This window comes from Narcine bancroftii, chromosome 4 (assembly GCF_036971445.1).
Source record: "Narcine bancroftii isolate sNarBan1 chromosome 4, sNarBan1.hap1, whole genome shotgun sequence".
Lineage (NCBI taxonomy): Eukaryota > Metazoa > Chordata > Chondrichthyes > Torpediniformes > Narcinidae > Narcine > Narcine bancroftii.
Window position 1 is genome coordinate 59,883,050 of NC_091472.1, and position 20,451 is coordinate 59,903,500.

The 20,451-nt window shown below is 38.3% G+C and overlaps 1 protein-coding gene across 17 annotated transcripts in view; it reads right to left on the minus strand.

The window, feature by feature from the left end:
• Positions 1–20,451, minus strand: part of nrxn1a (neurexin 1a) — a 1,705,359-nt gene that overhangs the window by 127,174 nt on the left and 1,557,734 nt on the right. For 12 of the 17 annotated variants that reach the window (XM_069931396.1, XM_069931399.1, XM_069931397.1 and 9 more), the window contains 2 exons: positions 10,987–11,076; positions 9,537–9,856 (listed from right to left, as the gene is read on the minus strand). In XM_069931396.1, the coding sequence (XP_069787497.1) occupies positions 9,537–9,856; positions 10,987–11,076 (410 nt within the window). The remainder of the gene's footprint in view (positions 1–9,536; positions 9,857–10,986; positions 11,077–20,451) is intronic. The other 5 variants (XM_069931400.1, XM_069931401.1, XM_069931395.1 and 2 more) reach the window with 1 other exon arrangement.

Consider the following 20,451-nt stretch of genomic DNA (forward strand, 5'->3'; position numbering starts at 1 on the left):
ACAACAACCAGCATCTATAATTCTGATTAATTCCCACCATTAGAGAATTAGGAAAGAACATAGATTGAGATGAAAATACCATTTAGCCAATTTGGACTGATTGGATTTGATTTGCAAAATTAGAAGTTTGGCACAGTTACGATAAATTGCGCTAAAAAAAACAGGTATAAAAGTGATTCACAACATTAAAATGTTTTACCTATTTCCTGGAGATATATTTCTTGTAGCTAAATTGCAACTATGAATAATTAATGATGCATGTAAATAAACTCCAATTAAGTTCTGTGCAAGTTTAGATATTTGTAATGAACATTTGTGAAATAAAAGTGTCAGTCGTGACGTGCAATGAATTTGCAAGAGAGACAGATATATCTAAATTTGCTTGCTTTCATTAAAGAACAACTCCAAATTCTAATTTTAATTGGCTCACTTCAGATTAGGTTTAATCATTCATCCTCCACACCATTAAAAACGTATCAACTGCAAGTGGCTGAGAATTCATAATTGTACAGCAACAATTCAACAATCATTGGAAAATATAGAGCAAGAAAAGTGAAGACCAAGAAAAGTGATAGGTCCTTGGAAACCATCATTTTTGGTGTGCTTGAAAAAGCAGCAATTTATAATGAGGATTCCCTCCTCCCCTTAGCTAAAAAAGATCATCTTGCTCTAAACCTCCCAAGAGTATGCCATGAAATCATACATTTTCACCATTAAATCAAGCTTATCTTGTCACAACCATTTAAGACTGATAATTCATGCTATTAATGAGTTATTTCATGGTACTGCTCTGTTCCTTATTATGAAGATCTCGAAAGCAAATAATGAAATTGTAGAATATAAATGCTTCCAGATGTTATTTATTTTTCCCTGACTTTTTTTCTTTGTCTTTCATTTAATCTGTTCTTTGACTTTACTTAATATATTTTTCTCCCTATTGTTTCCCCCAGGGAGACAATTCTAGAACTGGAGGGCATGTGATGTAGGCGAGAAGGGAAATTTTAAGGGGAACCTCAGGGCAACCTTTTCACTCAGTCTGTATCTGGAATGAGATGCCAAAGGAACTGTAGAAGCTGGTACAGATACAAGTTTAAAAGACTTTTGGACAGGTAGATGGAGAGGAAGTGTTCAAAAGGCAAATGGGAGGGTCCTGAATGACAACTTGTTTGACAAGTTGGACTGAAGGGCATGTTCCATGCTGTGTGATTCTATGACATATTCTTCACATTTCCTTCCATCTTTTTCATAGTTCTTAATATTTAAATTAAATTGAATGATATTTTATTGCCATTTTTACTGGCTTTAGCAGACCAATCGAGTCACAAGAAGACAGATTTAGGCACAGTTCAGGGAGAAGAGTTTAATAAGAAAAGTTTGTGCAGGGGATAGGCCAAGGACACCTCAGATCAAGTCGACAACATTCTCAAGTGGGAGGGTGAGCAGCCGGATGTAGTGGTCTACATTGGTACCCATGACATAGATAGGAAAAGGAATGAACTCCTGAAGAGGGAATATAATGAGTTAGGAAAGAAACTAAAAAGCAGGACCTCAAGGATGGTAATCTTTGGATTGTTACCTGTGCCACCAGCTGGTGAAGGGAAGAATAAGAAGTTATGAATGCATGCAGATGAATGCGTCATGAAAAGTTGTTGCAGGGGACAAGAGTGCAGATTTGTGGATCATTTGGATCTCTTCTGGGCAAGTTCGGACCTATATAAATTGGATGAATGGCACCTAAAAATTAGGAGGACCAATATCTTGGTGAACAGGTTTGATAAAGCTGTCGGGGAGGGTTTTAACTAGTTTGGCAAGGGGAATAGGAATCACAATGAGTGGCCAGGGACTAGAGCAGAAGATACACAAGTAGGTACACTGTGTAGCAAGATTGTGAGGAAAGACAGGGGAAAATTCCAAGCATAAAATTAAGGATTTAACTTTGAGTACTTGGGAAACAAAATTTAAAAGGGTGATGAATGCATTACAGAAGGTCCTGTATTTAAATGCCCGTAGTATATAAGGATGATGATCTTTAACATTGTGGCCATCAGTGAGTCGTGGCTGAAATAAGATCACAGATGCGTACTAAATATCCATGGATACACATTGTATCAAATGCAGGAGGGGAGGCAGAGGGTTTGAGGTGGTTGCATTGGTTTAAAATGGAATTAAATATTGGGGGAGAGGAGGCGTGTGATTAGCTGAAATAGAATCCCTGTGGATAAAACTAAGAAACTGCAAGGGTAAAATGACCCTGACGGGAGTTGTACACAGGCCTCCAAACAGTAGCCAGAATGTGGCATGAAAACTACAGAGGGAGATAGAGAAGGCATGCAAAAAGATAATGTGACAATATTCATGGGGGATTTCAATATAAAGGTTAATTGGGATAACCAGGTTGGTGCTGGATCCCAGGAGGAGGAATTAATCAAATGCCTCCAGGCTGGTTTCTTAGAACAGGTTGTGGCTGAGCCAACCAGGGAAATGGCAATTCTGGAAATGGGTATTGTGTAATTGATTAGGGAGCTGTGATAGTACAGATCTATCACTAATGTATATAGTGTTTATAGCTACTATATCTAGACTGTACTTACAGCGATTGGCTGAGAGCTAAGCCACACCTATTGTCTGGGCCCTAAAGGGTTGTGTCCCTAGCCAGGTCGGATCATTCCGGACTGGTCGGCCACCTGTGAAGAGCTCCTGTCTTTTGCTAATAAAAGCCTTGGTTTGGATCAACAAGTCTTTGATTCTTTCGACGAGCTCTACAGGAGCTGAAGGTAAGTGAACATTTGGGAGGTAGTGGCCATAATATGATAGAATTCACCCTCCTTTTGAGAGGGAGAATCTAAAACAGATGTGTTGGTATACCAGTGGAATAAAGGGGACTACAGAGGTATGAGTGTGGAACTGACCAAATGTGATTGGAAAGCCACATTGGCAGAGAGGACGGCAGAGCTGCAATGGCTGGAGATTCTGCAAGAAATATGGAAGGTGCAAGACAAGAATATTCCAATAAGGAAAAAATAGAATAGAATGGAAGAATGACACAACTGTGGCTGATGAGATGTCAAAGCAAAAGTAAAAGCTAAAAAAAAGGGCATGCAATGAAGCAATAATTAATGGGAAGAGATGGGATTCAGAAGCTTTTAGGAGCTGATAGAATGCAACTAAGAAGGTCATTAGGAAGGAAAAGATGAACTTTGAAAGGAAGCTAGTATATAATATCAAAATGGATACTAAAGCTTTTTAAAATATATTAAGAGTAAAAATGAGAGATTAGATGTACATCTGATAGAAAATGTCACTGGATAAATTGTAATGGGAGGCAAGCTGGCAAATGAATGAGTATTTTGGATCAGTCTTTGCTGTGGAAGACATTAGTAATATTCCTGACTTTCAAGGGTGTCAAGAAAAAGAGGTAAGTGCAGTCACAATCTCCAGAGAGAAGGTGCCTGGGAAGCAGTAAGGTCTACAGGTAGATAAGATTTCCAGACCAGATGGAATACAACCCTCAGGTTCCGAAAGAAGTGGCTGTAGAGATTGTGGAGGCATTACTAACGATATTCCAAGAATCAATAGATTCTGGCATAGTTCCAGGTCAATTGCAAAGGTGTAATGATATGGTTGTATGTACAGGCTGGCCCGCCCTCCTGATGACATCCTCTCCTAGACTCCTCCCATGTGACCCAGGCCATAAAGGTCGAGTCTCCTCTTCCTCTCCTCATTTCCCAAGCCTTAACATGGGCCAGCAATCTCTAGTGAAATAAAGCCTATCGTTTCCCTCAGTCTTTGTCCGTGTATTATTGGGACAACTGGTAGCGCCCAACAAAAGGTCACTCCGCTATTTAAAAGGAAGAGAGGTGCAGAAAGGAAATTATAGCCCTGTTAGCATAACATCAGTGATTGGGAAGTTGTTGGAGTTGATTGTCAAGGAAGAGGTAATGAAGTGATTGGAGGTGCATGGCAAGATGGACCAAAGTCAGTATGGTTTACTAAAGGGAAAAAATTATTTAATATTATATTTTGACTTTTTACAGATTCAAAGTAATTTCAACAATCAATACAATCTTTTTCAACATTCATAGAATATTCAGTGTCTGTGTTTTGTTCCCCCCCCCACCTTGACCCCAAATACATAATGAGACTGATTATACATTACACAAATACAAGTGGGATTCAGAGGCCTCACCAAAAACCTAAAAAGGAAACAACCTAATTAACTAAATCACCCAAGTAAGAAATAAAAGAAACTAAAAGAAAACCAAAACTAAAATAAAACAAACTAAAAAAGGGCTAAAAAGAAAACACGCATGTCACCTGTGCTATGTTCCATTTCCTTAACTCCAATTCTTTCCCTACTAAGACAGGTTTTTAATTATATCCATATTTCACAGGGAGGGAGAGCTAGTCAATCTACATGCCCATGTATTTCAGAAATGGCTGCCACACTTATACAAATGTGTCATGCTTCCCCCTTAGATTGTAAGTGATTTTTTTTCCCCAAGGGAATGCATTTCCCTATTCCATCATGTGGCATTTAATTAGGAATCGGACTATCATTATACACTTCCTGGCTACCACCAAGGTGACATTCATGAACTGAATTTAATATTTGGACAGTCTAAAACTTACATTTCCAATATCTCCCAGAAAGTACAACTCTGGATCTTGGGTAAAATCCACTTTGTAATTTTTTTCAAAATGTCCCCCAGGTCTTCCCAGAAGGGTCTCACCTTTGTACGTAGCCAGGTGGAGAGGACAAAGGTTCCAAACTCCACACCACACTTAAAGCACGCTTTTGAAATATCCCCCTTGGATTTATGTATTTTTAGTGGTGTGAGGTACAGCTGGTGCAAGAAGTTGTATTGCACCCACCTGCTTCTGGCATCAATGACTCCAGTCACACTCTCCAGACACAGGTCTTGCCGCCACTCTTCATTGATTGTTGTGCTAAAGGGAAAATCTTGCCTGACAAACATACTGCAATTTTTTGAGGAAACCAAAAGCAGGTTAGTCAAAGGACATGCAGTGCCTATTTATTTGAATTTCCAAAACACCTTTGACTGGGTCCTACACATGAGGCAGTGTAACAAGATCAGAGCACATAGAATTATAGGAAAGATACAGGCATGGATCAGCAGGAAACAGAGAGTGGGGATAAAGGGATCCTATTCTGGTTGGCTACCGGCTACCAGCGAAGTTTTGCTGGGATCGGTGCGGGGGCCACTTCTTTTTACATCTTACGTTAATGATTTAGATTGCAGAATAAAAGGCATTATGGTGAAGTTGCAGACGATACAAGGATAAGTGGAGGTAAAATGGGAAAAGAAGTGGCAAATTAAATACAATGTTGGAAAGTATATGGTCATGCAATTTGGAAGAAAGAATAAAAGGGCAGACTATTATTTGGATGAGGAGAAAATTCAAAGATCAGATGTGCAAAGGAGGTTCTCGTGCATGGTACACTAAAGGTTAACATTCAGTTTGAGTTGGTGTTGAAGAAGGTAAATGCAATGTTGGCATTCATATCCAGAGGAATAGGATATAAGAGCTCAGGTGTGTTGTTGAAGTTTTAGACAGCTTTGGTGAGGACTCACTTGGGTTCGGGGTACAGTTTTAAACTCATTTTAGAAAGGATATGCTGACATTGGGGAGGATTCAGAGAAGATTCACATGAATGATTTTTGGGATGAAGGGATTGCCTTCTGAGGAACATACTCCTGGAGTTCAGAAGAATGGGGGGGGGGGGGGTGTTGCTTATAAAAGCATTTTGAATGTTGAAAGGCCTGGACAGAGTAGATGTGGCAAAGTTGTTTCTCATAGTAGTGGAATCTAATACAAGAAGGCACAACTTCAGGAATTTATTTTGCCAGAGAGTGGTGAACCTTTGAAATTTATTACCATGTGAGGCCAAGTTGCAGGGTGTATTTAAGACAGAGATTGATAAGTATCTGAATAGTCAGGCTATCAAATTTATGGGGCGAAGGCAGGGGTGTGGGGCTAAGTGGAAGAATGGATCAGCTCATTATGGAATAGCACAGCAGACTCAAAGGGCCAAATGGCCTACTTCTGCTCCTATATCTTTTGGTCATATAAGACATTGAAATAGCTGGTCAGGAAATGGTTAAATTTAGACATACAGCACAATAACAACCCATTTCGACCTACGAATCCATGCCGCCAAATTACACCCAATTAACCTACAACCCCCAGTATGTTTCGAACGGTGGGAGAAATCTGGGGTCTCTGGGGAAAGCCCACACAGACATGGGGAGAATGTACAAACTCCTTACAGACAGCATGGGATTCGAAACCCAGACTCGAGTACTGGCGCTGTTAAAGGCATTGTGCTAACCGTGCCGCTTTCTTAATGTAGTATAAATTTGCAGCAATCTGTGACAAAAATATGACATGATTTGAAGCACCTAACAAAACATCCAACTAATTTATATGAAGTGGATTTCATAATAAAATCTTCTGTTCACATTTGCTACTCAGATTGGGTAGTCAAACAAATGTATTTTCCTTCATCTCCAATGTCTTTCAAATTTCCTGGTATTATGGTCTTCAACTGAGAACCAAGATCTCTGAGATATTATTTTGCATAATGAAATGGTTAACTAATCTCACTCTCAGGGTGAAGGACCCTTTCAGGAAAAGTAATCATGTTACACCAGAATTTGATGCACAGCTCAAGGAAAACATGGATAAAAGCAAATGAGAAACTTGAGTCTAAAGATAATTATGCAAGTTTTACGGATCTATTGGCTAATTGAAAGACCATTTAATCTAATCTTGCAATGCATATACAGTAAAAGTATTTAAAATATTTCAGACTTCTGAGCAAATATCTATTCCATTGAGAAACATAAATGACATGAGAAAAGTGATCAAGCCATACCCAATTCAGCAGTTTGAGGATTGTAATGGTTTAAAGGATATGTAGTAAGTCTGAAATCAGTGCAGAAAATCCAGATATTCAGTAGGACAGGCAGCATTTACGGAGAGGAAACAGAAGAGGGGATAATACCTGGGAGAGATCAGTCAAGGTCATATTGAATGGTGGGGCATACTTGAGGATGGTGTGACTTTCTCCTGCTCCTAGTTTCCAAAGCTAGTCTTTGATGACCTTTCATCTGGCCACTCTGATTATCAACCTGAAATATTCACTCTCCCCCTCTCACCACATGCTGTCTGACCTGCTAGAATATCCGGCATTGTCTGATTTTTTTACTTCAGGTTTCCAACATCCGCAGTGTTTGCTTTTCAAATGCATACAATTTCTTTAAAAGGAGCAGTAGTAAATAACCAAGAGGGAAAAACAGAGAGAGAAGAGATTAATTCTGAAATTAAATTATCAATAAACATGAAAATTATAATGAGCTTTTATAACTACGTAAAATGAAAGAGTAGCAGAAGTAAATGAGTAATTATTATGTAGAATAATGGAATGGCTGAGGCATGAAGCAAAACATTTTTTAAAATCTTACTTCACAGAGAGAAATCAATGTAGCTGAAATGAAAAGGAGGAAGGGATTTAACGCATGAAGACCGAGGATTGGAGAAAGTAAGGGACCAGCACCAAACAAAACCATTCATTCTGGATTCTTAAAGATTAGATGTATTAATGATGATCTTCAATCACTCTCTCAGGTCTAGAACTATCCCAAAGATTTAATAATCATGACGTGACATTTATTCCTTGGGAAGGAGGGAAAGAAGACAAAGAATATGGATCAGGTCATTGCAAGTCCAACGTTGTGAATCTGTCATGTGGAGTGCAAAAAATGTGTTGGCAGAATCCACAGTGGGTGGTTTAGAATGCAAGGGGTGAGTGAAAACATTAGATTTGCCTCTGGTTTTTGAGGGATAATTTGAACGGGAAACACTAAATAAGATTGCCGACATTTATTGGAGATTAGAAGAAGATGCGATCTCATTTTGACATAAAAGATTCAGATTGTCAGAGGAAATTAAATAAGCTTCCAGTTACACTGCAGCTAATCTGCAGGACAAATTGGAGTAAATCACGAAAATCCGGAGAGACCGAGGTCGAAATAAAAAGGCAATCTAGAGAAACTCGGCAGGCCAAGCCATGTCCTTTATGTAGCAAAGGTAAAAATACATAACCGACGTTTCAGGCTTGAGTTCTTCATCAAGGTATGAGAGAATGCCGGCAGGTGTCTGAACAAAAAAGTGGGGGGTGGGGAATGGGGGTGGCAAAAGCAGAAGAAGACAGGTGGATGAGGCAATGGGGCCTTCAGAGTGCAGTAGCAATAGCGATCATCAAGGGATCTGCACCACCCAGCACACGCTCTGTTCTCGCTGCTGCCATCAGGAAAGAGGTAGAGCTGCCACAAGAATCACACCACCAGGTTCAGGAACAGTTGATACCCCTCCACCATCAGACTGCTCAACAACAACCTCAATCAGGGACTGATTTAAGGACTCTTGTGTACTTCATTGATTTTTTAAAAATTCTCTCAGCATTGCACAGTCAATTTGTTTACATTCATTATCTGTTTACAGTTCTTTGTTTATATGTTAACTCTGTGAACAGGTTTTTTTGCATTACCAGTAAGTGGTAATTCTGCCTCACTTGGAGAAAAAAAAGATCTCAGGGTTGTATATGATGTCATGTATGTACTCTAACAATAAATTTGAAATCTACTCTGAAATTTGAATGCCTTGTCCACAAATCCTCCAAGTACACATGCCTAATTATCAAACAACATCAATATTCCCAAAATCAAGTCTTAATTAAACTCAGCACAGATGAGCAGTCACCTCACTCGCACAGCCAACTCTGGACTTCTGAAGTGCAGTTTACCCACTTCTGGAGTCCTCTGATGAACAGCTGTCAGAAAGTTATCAGGGCAATTTTGGGGCAGGGCTTCAATTTGCACTGTCTGAAGCTGAACCGATGCTCTTAGAATGGTTGTGAGGCAAGGCCTTGAGGACAGTGAGAATAACATGGCTTTTAAAAGCAAATGTGACTTTATTCATCCCATGGAAATCAAATGTGAGACATTGAGACATTCAGATGCATGACCTGTTCTATAATCTGACCAAATGATTGATATGTAAAAAAGACTTGTTTGGCCTACTCCAGGTTTTATTTCTTTTATTGTAAATTTGAAATGATCATAGGGGTTGATTACAATTAAACTCATACCCTCAAGAATGATTATTTGGTAACAAGCATTAAAATTTGGGAGTGACAAAATTAGCTCATTCATTCTCATCAGATGCCAACACACAACAAAATGACTGTGGTGGAAAGGCACCACTAGAATTAAAAGGTTAAACAAGAAAATCTTTAGGTGCTGTGACAGTTTAATACACAAAAGGTCGCTGGGTGACCTGCTTGAGTTTCTCTTGCACTTTTGTGTCTAAAACTAGAATTAAAAAGCACTAATTCTTAAGTGCAACTTCACAGATATTTCACAATGTACCTTTCCTTGATCACTCCAATGAAACATATGCTGAAGAATAGAACAAAATTTACAAATTCAGAAAACAGGAGAAGAATTAATTACCTGGGTCATGACGTCTCTTGTGGTGGTTGATCTTCCTTTCCTGGTGGTGGTAGTGGCCATGGTGGTTGTTGTTTCCATTATGGTGGTTGATATTTCTGCTGGCTTTGATGTGGTTGTTGTTTCTGTTGTTATTGAGGACACTTCTCCAACTAATCTCACATTTCCTTCTATTCTGATGTTTGGATCACTTTCAGCTGCCATATTAAGCACCTTCAAGCCATTGTAGTATAGGCCAGTTAGCTGACCCTGGAATGGACGAGCTTTATCCTTGCCACCAATTTTTATTGTTGCTTGGCTATTGAAGATTGTAAGCTGTCGTCCTGTGGAAACATCGTTACATATATAGGAAAAGTGTTGAATGTGGACTTTAGTTAAATTAAGAATGTTATTTTACATTTATGTGAAGTAACAAATAATTTATGAGATGATTAAGAACTGCAATAAATTACTGAAAAATACCATGAATAGTAATTTATTGCTCTGATGGAATATATGAGAGATGTAGAATTACAATAACTATTTTCTTGTAGTAATTTAATATTTTGGTTGCTTAAAGGGCAATCAGATCTGCTTTCTTATTTTTGCAGGGCATTTCTTCCAATGCAATTTTTAAGAATTTGTAGTATAAGCATATCACAGCAAAGAAAACGTTGCTTCACAAAAATAATAAGATATCTAAGAGCATATGGGGATGTTTGATTGCCTTCCAGCAGGACTACCTTTGGGTAGAAATGAAACAAAAAATCAAAATTGTCAATGCAGATGTGAATTAACAAGTGACATATAAAATGAGAAAATTATGTGAAACATTTCACTCAAACAGAACAAACCTTTCCAACAGTACCACTTCTTGATTTTTTTTTACAAAAATCATTTATTATATTTTTAAAGGGTTCAGTTTTAGCACAGCAAAAGCATGCAAGCAAATGTCAGTTTTTATTGTTAACTTCTTTTCATACTATAATTCCTTCAAATGTTTGAAGTAAACGTTAAAGGGACTTCAGATCTTCTTTCCAATTCACATGAAGCACTATTTAAGTTATATATAGTTTAAAAGGACGTCGTTGCAGAAAAGTATCCATGGATCATAGCTAATTGTACATCCTTTAATTACTAAATTTAGACATAGTCAAGATATTCTGCACAGGATTTATCACTGTTTGTTAAATGTCTAGGATTAATGTTGTACATTGATCACAATTAGAAGACTACATTTAACAGTCCCTTTAACCTTAAGTTAATGGGGTAATACTTATTAACCTGCCGATATCTCATAATGGGAAAAGAATTATTCAACACGCAATGCAATAATTCTAACTATCGTTTAAAACATTGTGTTTTATTTAATTTTACTGGCAATTTATATTTTAAGTTTATTAGTGTTACAATCCAACACTACTTGGTTAAGTTCAAATTATTTTTTATTTGAAGTTTTAATCAATGTTTTTACCTTTGTCGAGTAGCCAATCATCAACTACTCGACCAAGTCGATATGGGATTCGCTGTCTAGCAATCGCCAGGCGTTCGTTATCATTGTTTCCTTTAAAGTTTAAAGAGACATTTCATTGGTTAAAATCTGTAAGGTCAAAGGTTAAAGGTTAATACTTAAATCTTGAGCTATACAGTTGTCACATGAATTGTGAATTTGGTAGTTTAAGAAATGCTATCTACGACATTTCAAGTGTCCAATTTTTCAGGCAGTTATTGTTTTTTTAGCAAACAAAATTATTGTATTAATTAAGAATTAGAAAGCTGCATCACCGTCTAAGTTATTGAAGTTATATTATAGACAAAACGTAAACAACAGATTAAATCATATCATATAACAACTTTACAAAAATATTCATCGGTCTGCTATTTTTGAAGAGACCCCATATTAACTAGTTAAATCTTGATTCAATTGTATGATTTATGTCTGTTCACTGTAATTCTTCTCTGTGTTAGTTTCTTAAGAAAAAAAACTAGAAAAACCTAATAATGCCTGTGACATGCACTGTCCATTCATGCCTTAACACAGAGCTCATATTAATTATGCTTTTGTATTCTAAAATTAACAAGAATACATCATTCAAACTAGAAAAGCAGAAAGTGGTAAAATGAATTCCAAAAGTTCTTAAAATCCATAGGCTTATTATCAACAATCCCAAACTATTGTACCCTGATAAATACCATATATTAACATAAATGTAGGTAATACAGATTTTAATATTAGGTAAATGAGGCTTTGACAAAAGCAACTGTAAAGTTAATAATCCATTTCTATACCCAGTTCACATCATCACAGCAACTGATTACTTAAAAAAATGAAGCAAATTAACTTAAATGGTTTTTTTTTGTTTGTTTCTTGTTAAATTAATTTTTACAATTAGGATTATAATTAAAACATAATTTTTATTTGCTAATTCACAATTTATTCCATGGACACACACACACACACACACACACACACACACACACACACACACACACACACACACACACACACACACACACACACACACACACACACACACACACACACACACACACACACACACACACACACACACACACACCCCCATCCAGACCCAGAAATTTATTTGATTTTACTTATTTATGTGCATTCAAAATTTTATGAGTTTACTATACCATTAAAATTGATTTTATATGAAGTTTACAAAATCACTCAGGTCTGGCGCTCTTAGCCAACAGCTAATATGAATTAATTGGTCAATTCTCAACAAGCTATTGTGAAGGATTATGATTTCCCTCAAAATGACCACACCAATGATGAGATACCTACCTGCTTGATATAACTATGATATAGTTCAGTATTTCTTTTCATATTAACATAACTTAACAAGAACAACCATCTTCCACAGAACTACATAGTCATCACTATGTAATATAACCACAACAAATATTTTGTTTTAGAATTATTAGATAATTTATATTGAAAGAAGTCAAGTTTTCAATAGACAACAAATATGGCCTTCTAAGAATAAGGAACAGAACTAAAAATAACTCATTAACTAATAAAACACATTTTTCAGTGAGAAGGAATACATATTCACATTTATTTATTGTTTCCTTTTTGTATACAGGAAGGATGTTGTCAAGCTGGAGAGGATACAGAGATTTACAAAGATTTTTCCAGGATGATAAGGAGAGGTTAAGCAGCCTAGGGCTTTAATTCCTTAGACCACAGGAGGATGAGAGGGTTATCTCATAGAGATGTATAAAATCAAGAGAGAAAAAGATTGGGTGAATGCCCAGAGTAGGGGAAAACAGCAACCAGAGGACTAAACTTTAAGGTGAGGGGAAGAGATTGAACAAAAACCTGAAGTATTTTTTTCATAGACAGCAGTGAGTGTATCGAATAGCTTTCGTACAGGATGGCTGAGGCAAGTACTAAATGCAATGCTTAAGAAAAATGTGGATGAATATGTGGATAGGAGAAGTTTAGGGGAATGGGCTGACAAGTTGGTCTAGTGTGGGAAGGTCATTTTGGTCATCATGGGCAAATTGGAACGAAGGGCCTGATTCCACACTGTATCATCGTCGTGGCTATCCCTCGAGGCCGAGGATGATGGCCTACTTTCCGTTGATCCACCGAGCGAAAACATCTGTTCATGTATTTGTTCGTGTACTTGATGTTGCACTGCAAGCAACACACGCTACTTCACAAATCAACCAACTAATTCCATTGGCATGAAAACCACGATGAATGGAGCTGATGGATTTGTTGCAGTCTTTGTCCGGCTTCACAGCTGCTGAGTTCATCTGCCTGTTCCACCACTGAGGACTTAGTTGGATTGTTTTTTTGAGGGGACCTCACCCTCGGCCTTACCACTGTGGGTGACCCTACCAGGATCAATCTCCGTGGTTGTCACCTCATCGTGGTGGAGGAGCTTGTGGTCCCGTGATCCTGAGAGCGATGGACATTGTATGACTCTAATATTTTGCTGAGATATGATTGTCCGTGCCATCTGTCTTTCTATTTATTAAGTATTTCAGTGAACACCTGAGAAACTGCATTTTCACTTCACAGTTGTTAAAGTTTATATTACTTTGTCTGAGAGATATGCCTCATTTATTACTGTGCATATAAACATTCAGATTTCTGGAATTAAATCTGTTTGCTACTTCAGTGGAATAAGATTTGGTTTGGATCCAAGGTCTGTGCTGTGACAATGCCTTTCCTGATTGAAATCCACACAGATCTATTCTTCCACCGAACAGACAATATTTTGTCACATTGTGGTGCATTAATTCTGTATGAACAGGTAGACTTCAAGGGAATAACAGTAATTTAACACAATCTCAGAAAGTAGTGAAAAAGTGAAAGGTCAACCCCTTGAATCACAACTAAAATCTTCAACGTAATTGAGAAAAAGCAGCAAAAATTTTTTAATCATTTCTTTATATCTGCAGGTCAGATGGATAGACTAGCGATGTCAAGCCAACTGCTGGGTGTTTTTTTTTAAACTTTCTCTAGTGCATTATATATTGTCAGTGCTGAAATCTAATTCCATTTTGCCCTCTCTCAAATAAAGGTGTCAGTCATTTGACATGAAACAGCAGCATCATCGTAGAAAGGCAATGAAGGAGACAGATAATAAGTTATTGGAGTCAGAAAAGAAAAACATGAAACCCAGAGTTTATATTTTACCTTGACGAATAGCATTCATATTTTGGGTACTTTGTTTTCATTCTTCACTTACTCGGCTAGCCTTAAGTAATGTTAATCATTGCTGTCATTCTTAGTCTTCTTGCTATCACATTTGTTGCATCATCAATGGTGCAATAATTGATTTATTTTATGAGAAGGAAATCCATTAGCATTTATCATGCTATCTGAAAATGGGTGCCTGATGACATTTTGTCTCAGCAGGTCGTAGCAATGCAAACATAAGATAAATTAGGGGTTATTAAGTACAGAGAGTTGACCTTGGCACGAATCAAAATGTCCAGAAGAGCCACCAAAGTTTGAATGCTTTCTTACGTTTATTGGAGAGAAAACTTCATTCATTTTCTTCAATTAATTACTAACCCTAACCCTGATACAATGTTTTAACAAAGATTATCTTTGCACTGGAGGCAGTCCAAAAGAGATTCATGAGGTTAATTCCTGGGAGGAGAGGGCTATGCTCTCATAAGCTGCAAACAAAATCGGAGTTTAGAAGCACAAGGGGTCAGTTCTGTACGGGTATGACGTGTAGGTAAAGGTCCTGATCATCGGGGATATTTAAAATGGAAGTAGATAAATATTTTTAAAGATGAGGGAATTGAGGCTGTAAGAACGGAGAAAAATATGGCCTGAGGCAGGTTGGCATGATCATGTTGAATAGCTTGAGGGATGAGTGCCCGACTGCTAGTGTTTTATTTAATTGGTGTGATGTTTTTATTTTTAGTTCAGTTTTCTACAGGTTTTGATACAATGAATCCTGACACCAATAGATTAATTAAGTAGTGAATTTGATAATGAATTTGAGGCTGTTAATTCATACTTGCATCATGTGATGTTTATTCATTCTCTGCTATGTAATTTATACATACATTCCCACTAATGTCACTTCAATGGGCTAATTCATTTATGTGATCCAATTATGGAGCACAAATTCAAGTAGCTATTTAACAAAGGATTTTGATAATAGATCTCAAGGAATTGGTTCCAAAATGATTACTATTGCACATGAATGTGATCCTGTCATGTGACAGACATGTATTTCACTGCATCACTCTACAAAAAGAATAGCAACACACAGATTCAGATCCACGGCTCGCAATAGGATTGGATATCCATGAAGAGAAACTAGAAAGAGTCAGGAGGGGGAAAAATCTAACCTAAATGTTAATGCTCACTTTAGTACACAACCTGGAAACCAACGGCAAGCCATCAGAATTAATTTTGCAAAAATGGAGAAGAAATGTATGAATGCATGAACTGTGTCATTTAAACTTTAAATTGAACAGGAAACAATGCAAAATGAATACGACTCATGTAGGACTGATTTAAATGAACTAAGAGTCCGCATCAGGATCTTAGCATTCTGTTTAACATGAAATGTAAGGTCAAGATGGAAATTTAAAAGTTCAATGTTCAGATTTATTGTCAGAGTAGATATGTGAGATCATATACAACCCTGAGATTTCTTTTGCTGCGGGCCGGGCAGAATTTCTAATTATCGGTGGTGCAAAAATACTGTAGTCAAGAAAAGTTATGTATACAAAAGAGAGAAATGTAAACAAAGAAAGAAATGTAAACAAACTGACTGTAATAAAGAAAATAAATATTCAGTAATGAATAATGTGCAAAGTTAGAGTCCCTGATTGAGTTTGTTGTTGAGGAGTCTGATGGTGGAGGGGTAGCAGCTGTTCCTGGACCTGATGATATGAGTCTTTTCCTGATGGAAATTTCTTTTACCACTTGGAAATAAATATCAAATTGCAGAAAAGTACACAGATTCTGAATTGGCCTGATTTCCTATTTTTTTGGGGGGGGGGCTACAGGTAAATTATTCCTTGGGAGATGATCATTCTCAACTTTCAAGATTTCCAAAGCCAAAGGAATTAGAATGGTTTGACATCCTTACCAAATTCAAAATATGCTTTCACTGCTTGTTAAACCTTTGAATAATAATATAAGGAGCATTTAAGACATCTCAACATTTGCACTATCCCATTATTTAAGAATTTAATCCTCCAATCTAATTTTTCTCACCTAAATATGACAATGATTTCATTAAGGTTCTACAAGCCAACATTTATTAATTTTGTTTGGCGAGATATTGTAGCAATTTGGCATAAACTCTGCTGCTACCAGAATGGTTAGAATGGAATATATGACCCTAAATATGCCAGGCTATTCATTGAATTCAGTTAGACATTTAATACAATCATATCCCAGAGACTGGTGGAGAACCTGTCCACGTTGGGAGTCAACACCCCTCTCTGTAACTGGAGTCTGGGCTTCCAAATGCAAAAACAACTATCTGTCTGGGTTGGCAATAGAATGTCAAGCACCATCATGCTGACCACTGGTGCACCTCAGGTCTCTGCGCTCAGCTCACTCCTGTACATGTTACTGACCTATGACTGTAACAACAGATCCAACTCAAACAGACTCATCAAGTTTGCAATTGACACAACAGCAGTCGGCCTCATCAGCAACAACGATGAGTTGCACTTCAGAGAAGAGGTAGAAAATATCATGAAATTATGTGAGAATGATAACCTAAGTCTAACGTGGACAAGACAAAGGAGATAATTTTGGACTGCAGAAGGACCAGGGATGACCACCCTCCACTACACATGAATAGATCGGTAGTGAAGAGAGTAGAGCAGCAAATTCCTTGGAGTCCACTTAAGATATAATCTGTCCTGGACACACAACATCTGCTCACTTGTCAAGAAGGCAAAACAGAGAAGGCCGAGGCAGGCAAAACTATTGGCCACATTATACCCGTATCAACTTTCTACAGGAGCTCTATTGAGTGTGCTGGCCAGCTGTATCATAGTGTGATACAGTTGCTTTAGAGCATTGGAACGAATGTCAATTCAACAAACCATAAAAGAGTCAAAGAGGATCACTGGGGTCCCCTCTTCCCCCACCCTCACTTCCCACCCCCAAATCTATATAATTAACTGGATTTTTGTTTAAAGAGGGCTCGCAAAGTCAAGGAGGACCCCTGCTACCCTACATGCAGCATCCTCCAGCTACTCCCGTCAAGAAAATGATACATAAGTATTAAAGCCAGAATCACCAGGCAGAGGAACAGTTTCTTCCAATGGGCTGTGAGCCTGCTGAATGACTTTGAACTGTGAAAACAACTTTCCTTTATTCTTCTATTTATTAATAATATTTATTTTACTATATCTATATATGTACTGTATTGTTTATCTGTATGTGCTATGAATTTGCCTATTGTCCCAATTGCTCCACAGCAAATGCAATATCGCTGGCTCTCCACTCAGCTCTGGATCACCTCGAAACAGCAATTCCTACATAGGGCTGCTCTTCATCAATTACAATACCATTATTCCCTCAGTGATAGTCAAGAAGCTGCAAACCCTAGGCCTCTGTACCCCCCTCTGCAACTGGATCCTTGACTTTCTCATTGGAAGACCACAGTCAGTATGAATTGTAAACAACATCTCCTCCTCACTGATCATCAACATAGGTGCAGCCCAAGGATGTGTGCTTAGTCCACTGCTCTACTCATTATACACCCATGACTGTGTGGCCAGGCGCAATTCCAATGCTATCTACAAACTTTCTTATGAGATCACAGTTTTGGAATAATCACAAATGGCAATGTGGAAGTGTACAGGAGGAAATGGATCAGCTCATTGAATAGTGTAAGGACAACAACCTTGTGCTCAATATCAGCAAAATTAAGGAGATGATTTTGGGCTTCAAGAGGAAGTCAGGAGAACATGACCCAGTCCTCATCGAGGGCTCAGTAGTGGAAAGGGTCAAGAACTTCAAATTCCTGGGTGTCAACATCTCTGAGGATCTGTCCTGAAACCTCCACATTGATGCAATCACAAAGAAGTCTCACCAGCAGCTATACTTTGTGAGGTGTCTGAGGAGATTCGGTATGTCATCAAAGACTCTCATAAGGTTCCGCAGGTGTACTATGGAGAGTATTCTGGCTGGTTGCATCAACTCTTAGGACAAGAATAAACTCCAGAGGCTTGGTCACTCAGCCTGTGACATCACAGGCACCAGACTTCACTCCATCAAGGACATCTATGTCTTAAACAAAACCCAGCCTCTATCCTCAAAGGACCCCCCCACCCCCCCAGCACCAAGGCCATGCCCTCTTCACTCTGTTACCATCAGGGAAAAGGTACAGGAGCCTAAAGACATGCAGTCAGCAATGCAAGGACAGCTTCTTCCCCACTGCCGTCAGATTCCTGAATAATCAATGAACAAAGACACTGCCTGACTTTTTGTTCACAACTATTGTTATTATTTTTTTTTATATAGTAATGCCGTAAGATGGTTATAAGTATGTTTTCTCTATGAATTTCATGACAATAAATCCTGATCCTGATGTATGCATGTTTTGCACTGTTCTGCCCCATGGAGTGGAGAATGGTGTTTTGTAAGGTTGTACCAGTACAATTAGATGAAAACTAAACTTGAACTTGAAATAATTTCTTTAGATCAGTTTCTATTTACTGAAAGAAGCTTCCTGTTACTTCAGTGATTTGATATTTGAAAGATCCCAAGGACTCTGAATAAAGGACCAAAGAAAAAGATTGTTCTAAAGTCACAATATCATAATATTTAAAGCTATTTTAAGAAATTTAAACCAGAGTTGATGAGAACATGTTGTTTGCCTTCAGTGCTACCATTCATAGCTTAAATATATTAACATTTAATATTTAAGCATTTTGTGCAAATGTTTAGAAAATTGGTACATCATTCTCTAGCTTGCCGAAGGCAAACAACAGCTCTCAGACACATCCTCTGACTTACCCCTTCAACAAGACCCAACCAAACAAATTCAAGCCACCATCTCTAACCTCATCAACTTTGCTTATCTCCGTCCCATGACCTCTGACCTCATTGTTTCCCATCCCTGCATTGCCCAATTCTACCTCCTATCCAAGATATGCACACCCAATTATCCAGGTAGACCCATTGTTTTTACATGTTCCTGCCTCACCAAACAAGTATCATCTTACGTCGACTCCATTACTTCCTGCCTGGTCCAGTCCTTGCCAACAACATCTGTGATTTTTCCCCATGCAAAATGTCTCAAAGGCCTTTGTTTCTTTCTTAACAACCGGTCCCCCTCAACCACCATCCTCTTCCACCTGGCAGAACTTGTTCTCATCTTCAATAACTTCTCCTATGACGCATCCCACTTTCTCCAAGTCAAAAGTGTAGCCACGGTTAGTCATATAGGTTCCAGGTATGCTGCCTTTATGTTGGCTTTGTGGAGCATTCCATGGTGCAAGCCTATTTAGACAAAGCTCCTCAACTCTTCTTCTGTAACACTGATGACTTCATTAGTGCTGCCTCATCCACCCAGGATGAGTTTGCTTTGTTTTATTCATTTTGCTGCTAACTTTCATCCCGACATCAAATTCATTTGGTACATCTCCGACGACATTGTCCACTTTCTTGAGTTTTCTGTCTCCATCTCAGGAGACAAACATTTTACAGATATTTTCTACAAACTCCCACAACCACCTCAACTACACTTCTTCACATCCAGTCCCGAGTAAGGATTCTATTCCTTTATCTCAATTCCTACATCTCCTTCACATCTGCTTCCAAGATGAGGTCTTCCATTCCAGATATGAGATTTTCTCCTTCTTCAAAAAACATGGTTTTTACTCTATCTTTACTGACATCTCCTCTATTTCCCACACATCTGCCTTGACTCTCTCTACCCTAAGACACATCAAGAACAGGATTTCCCTTTCCGTCACTATCTCCCCAAAAGTCTCTGGATCCAACATATTATCCTCCACAATTTTCATCATGATCCCACCCCAAACACATCTTCACCTCTTCTTCCCCCTCTGCCATCTGTAGTGACTGCTCCTTCTGTGTCTCCCTCATCCATTTAGCCATTCCTAATAATCGTCCCCTTGGCACCTACCCCTGTGATCAAAGAAAATGCTACACTTGCACCCTCACTTGCACCCTCGCCACCATTCAGGGCCCCAAATAGTCCTTCCAAGTGAAGCAAAACCTTCACTTGTGAATCTGTGGGAGCCATCTACTACTGTTTCAGTCTCTACATTGGAGAGACTGAAGGCAGACTGGGAGATTACTTTGATGAGCATCTTCCCAATGTTTGCACCAATGACAGTTGTCTTCCAGTGGCCAACTATTTCAATTTCTGCCCCCACCCCTGTGGTGAAATGTCTGTCCATGGCCTCATGCATTGCAAACCAAGGTCACCTGCAA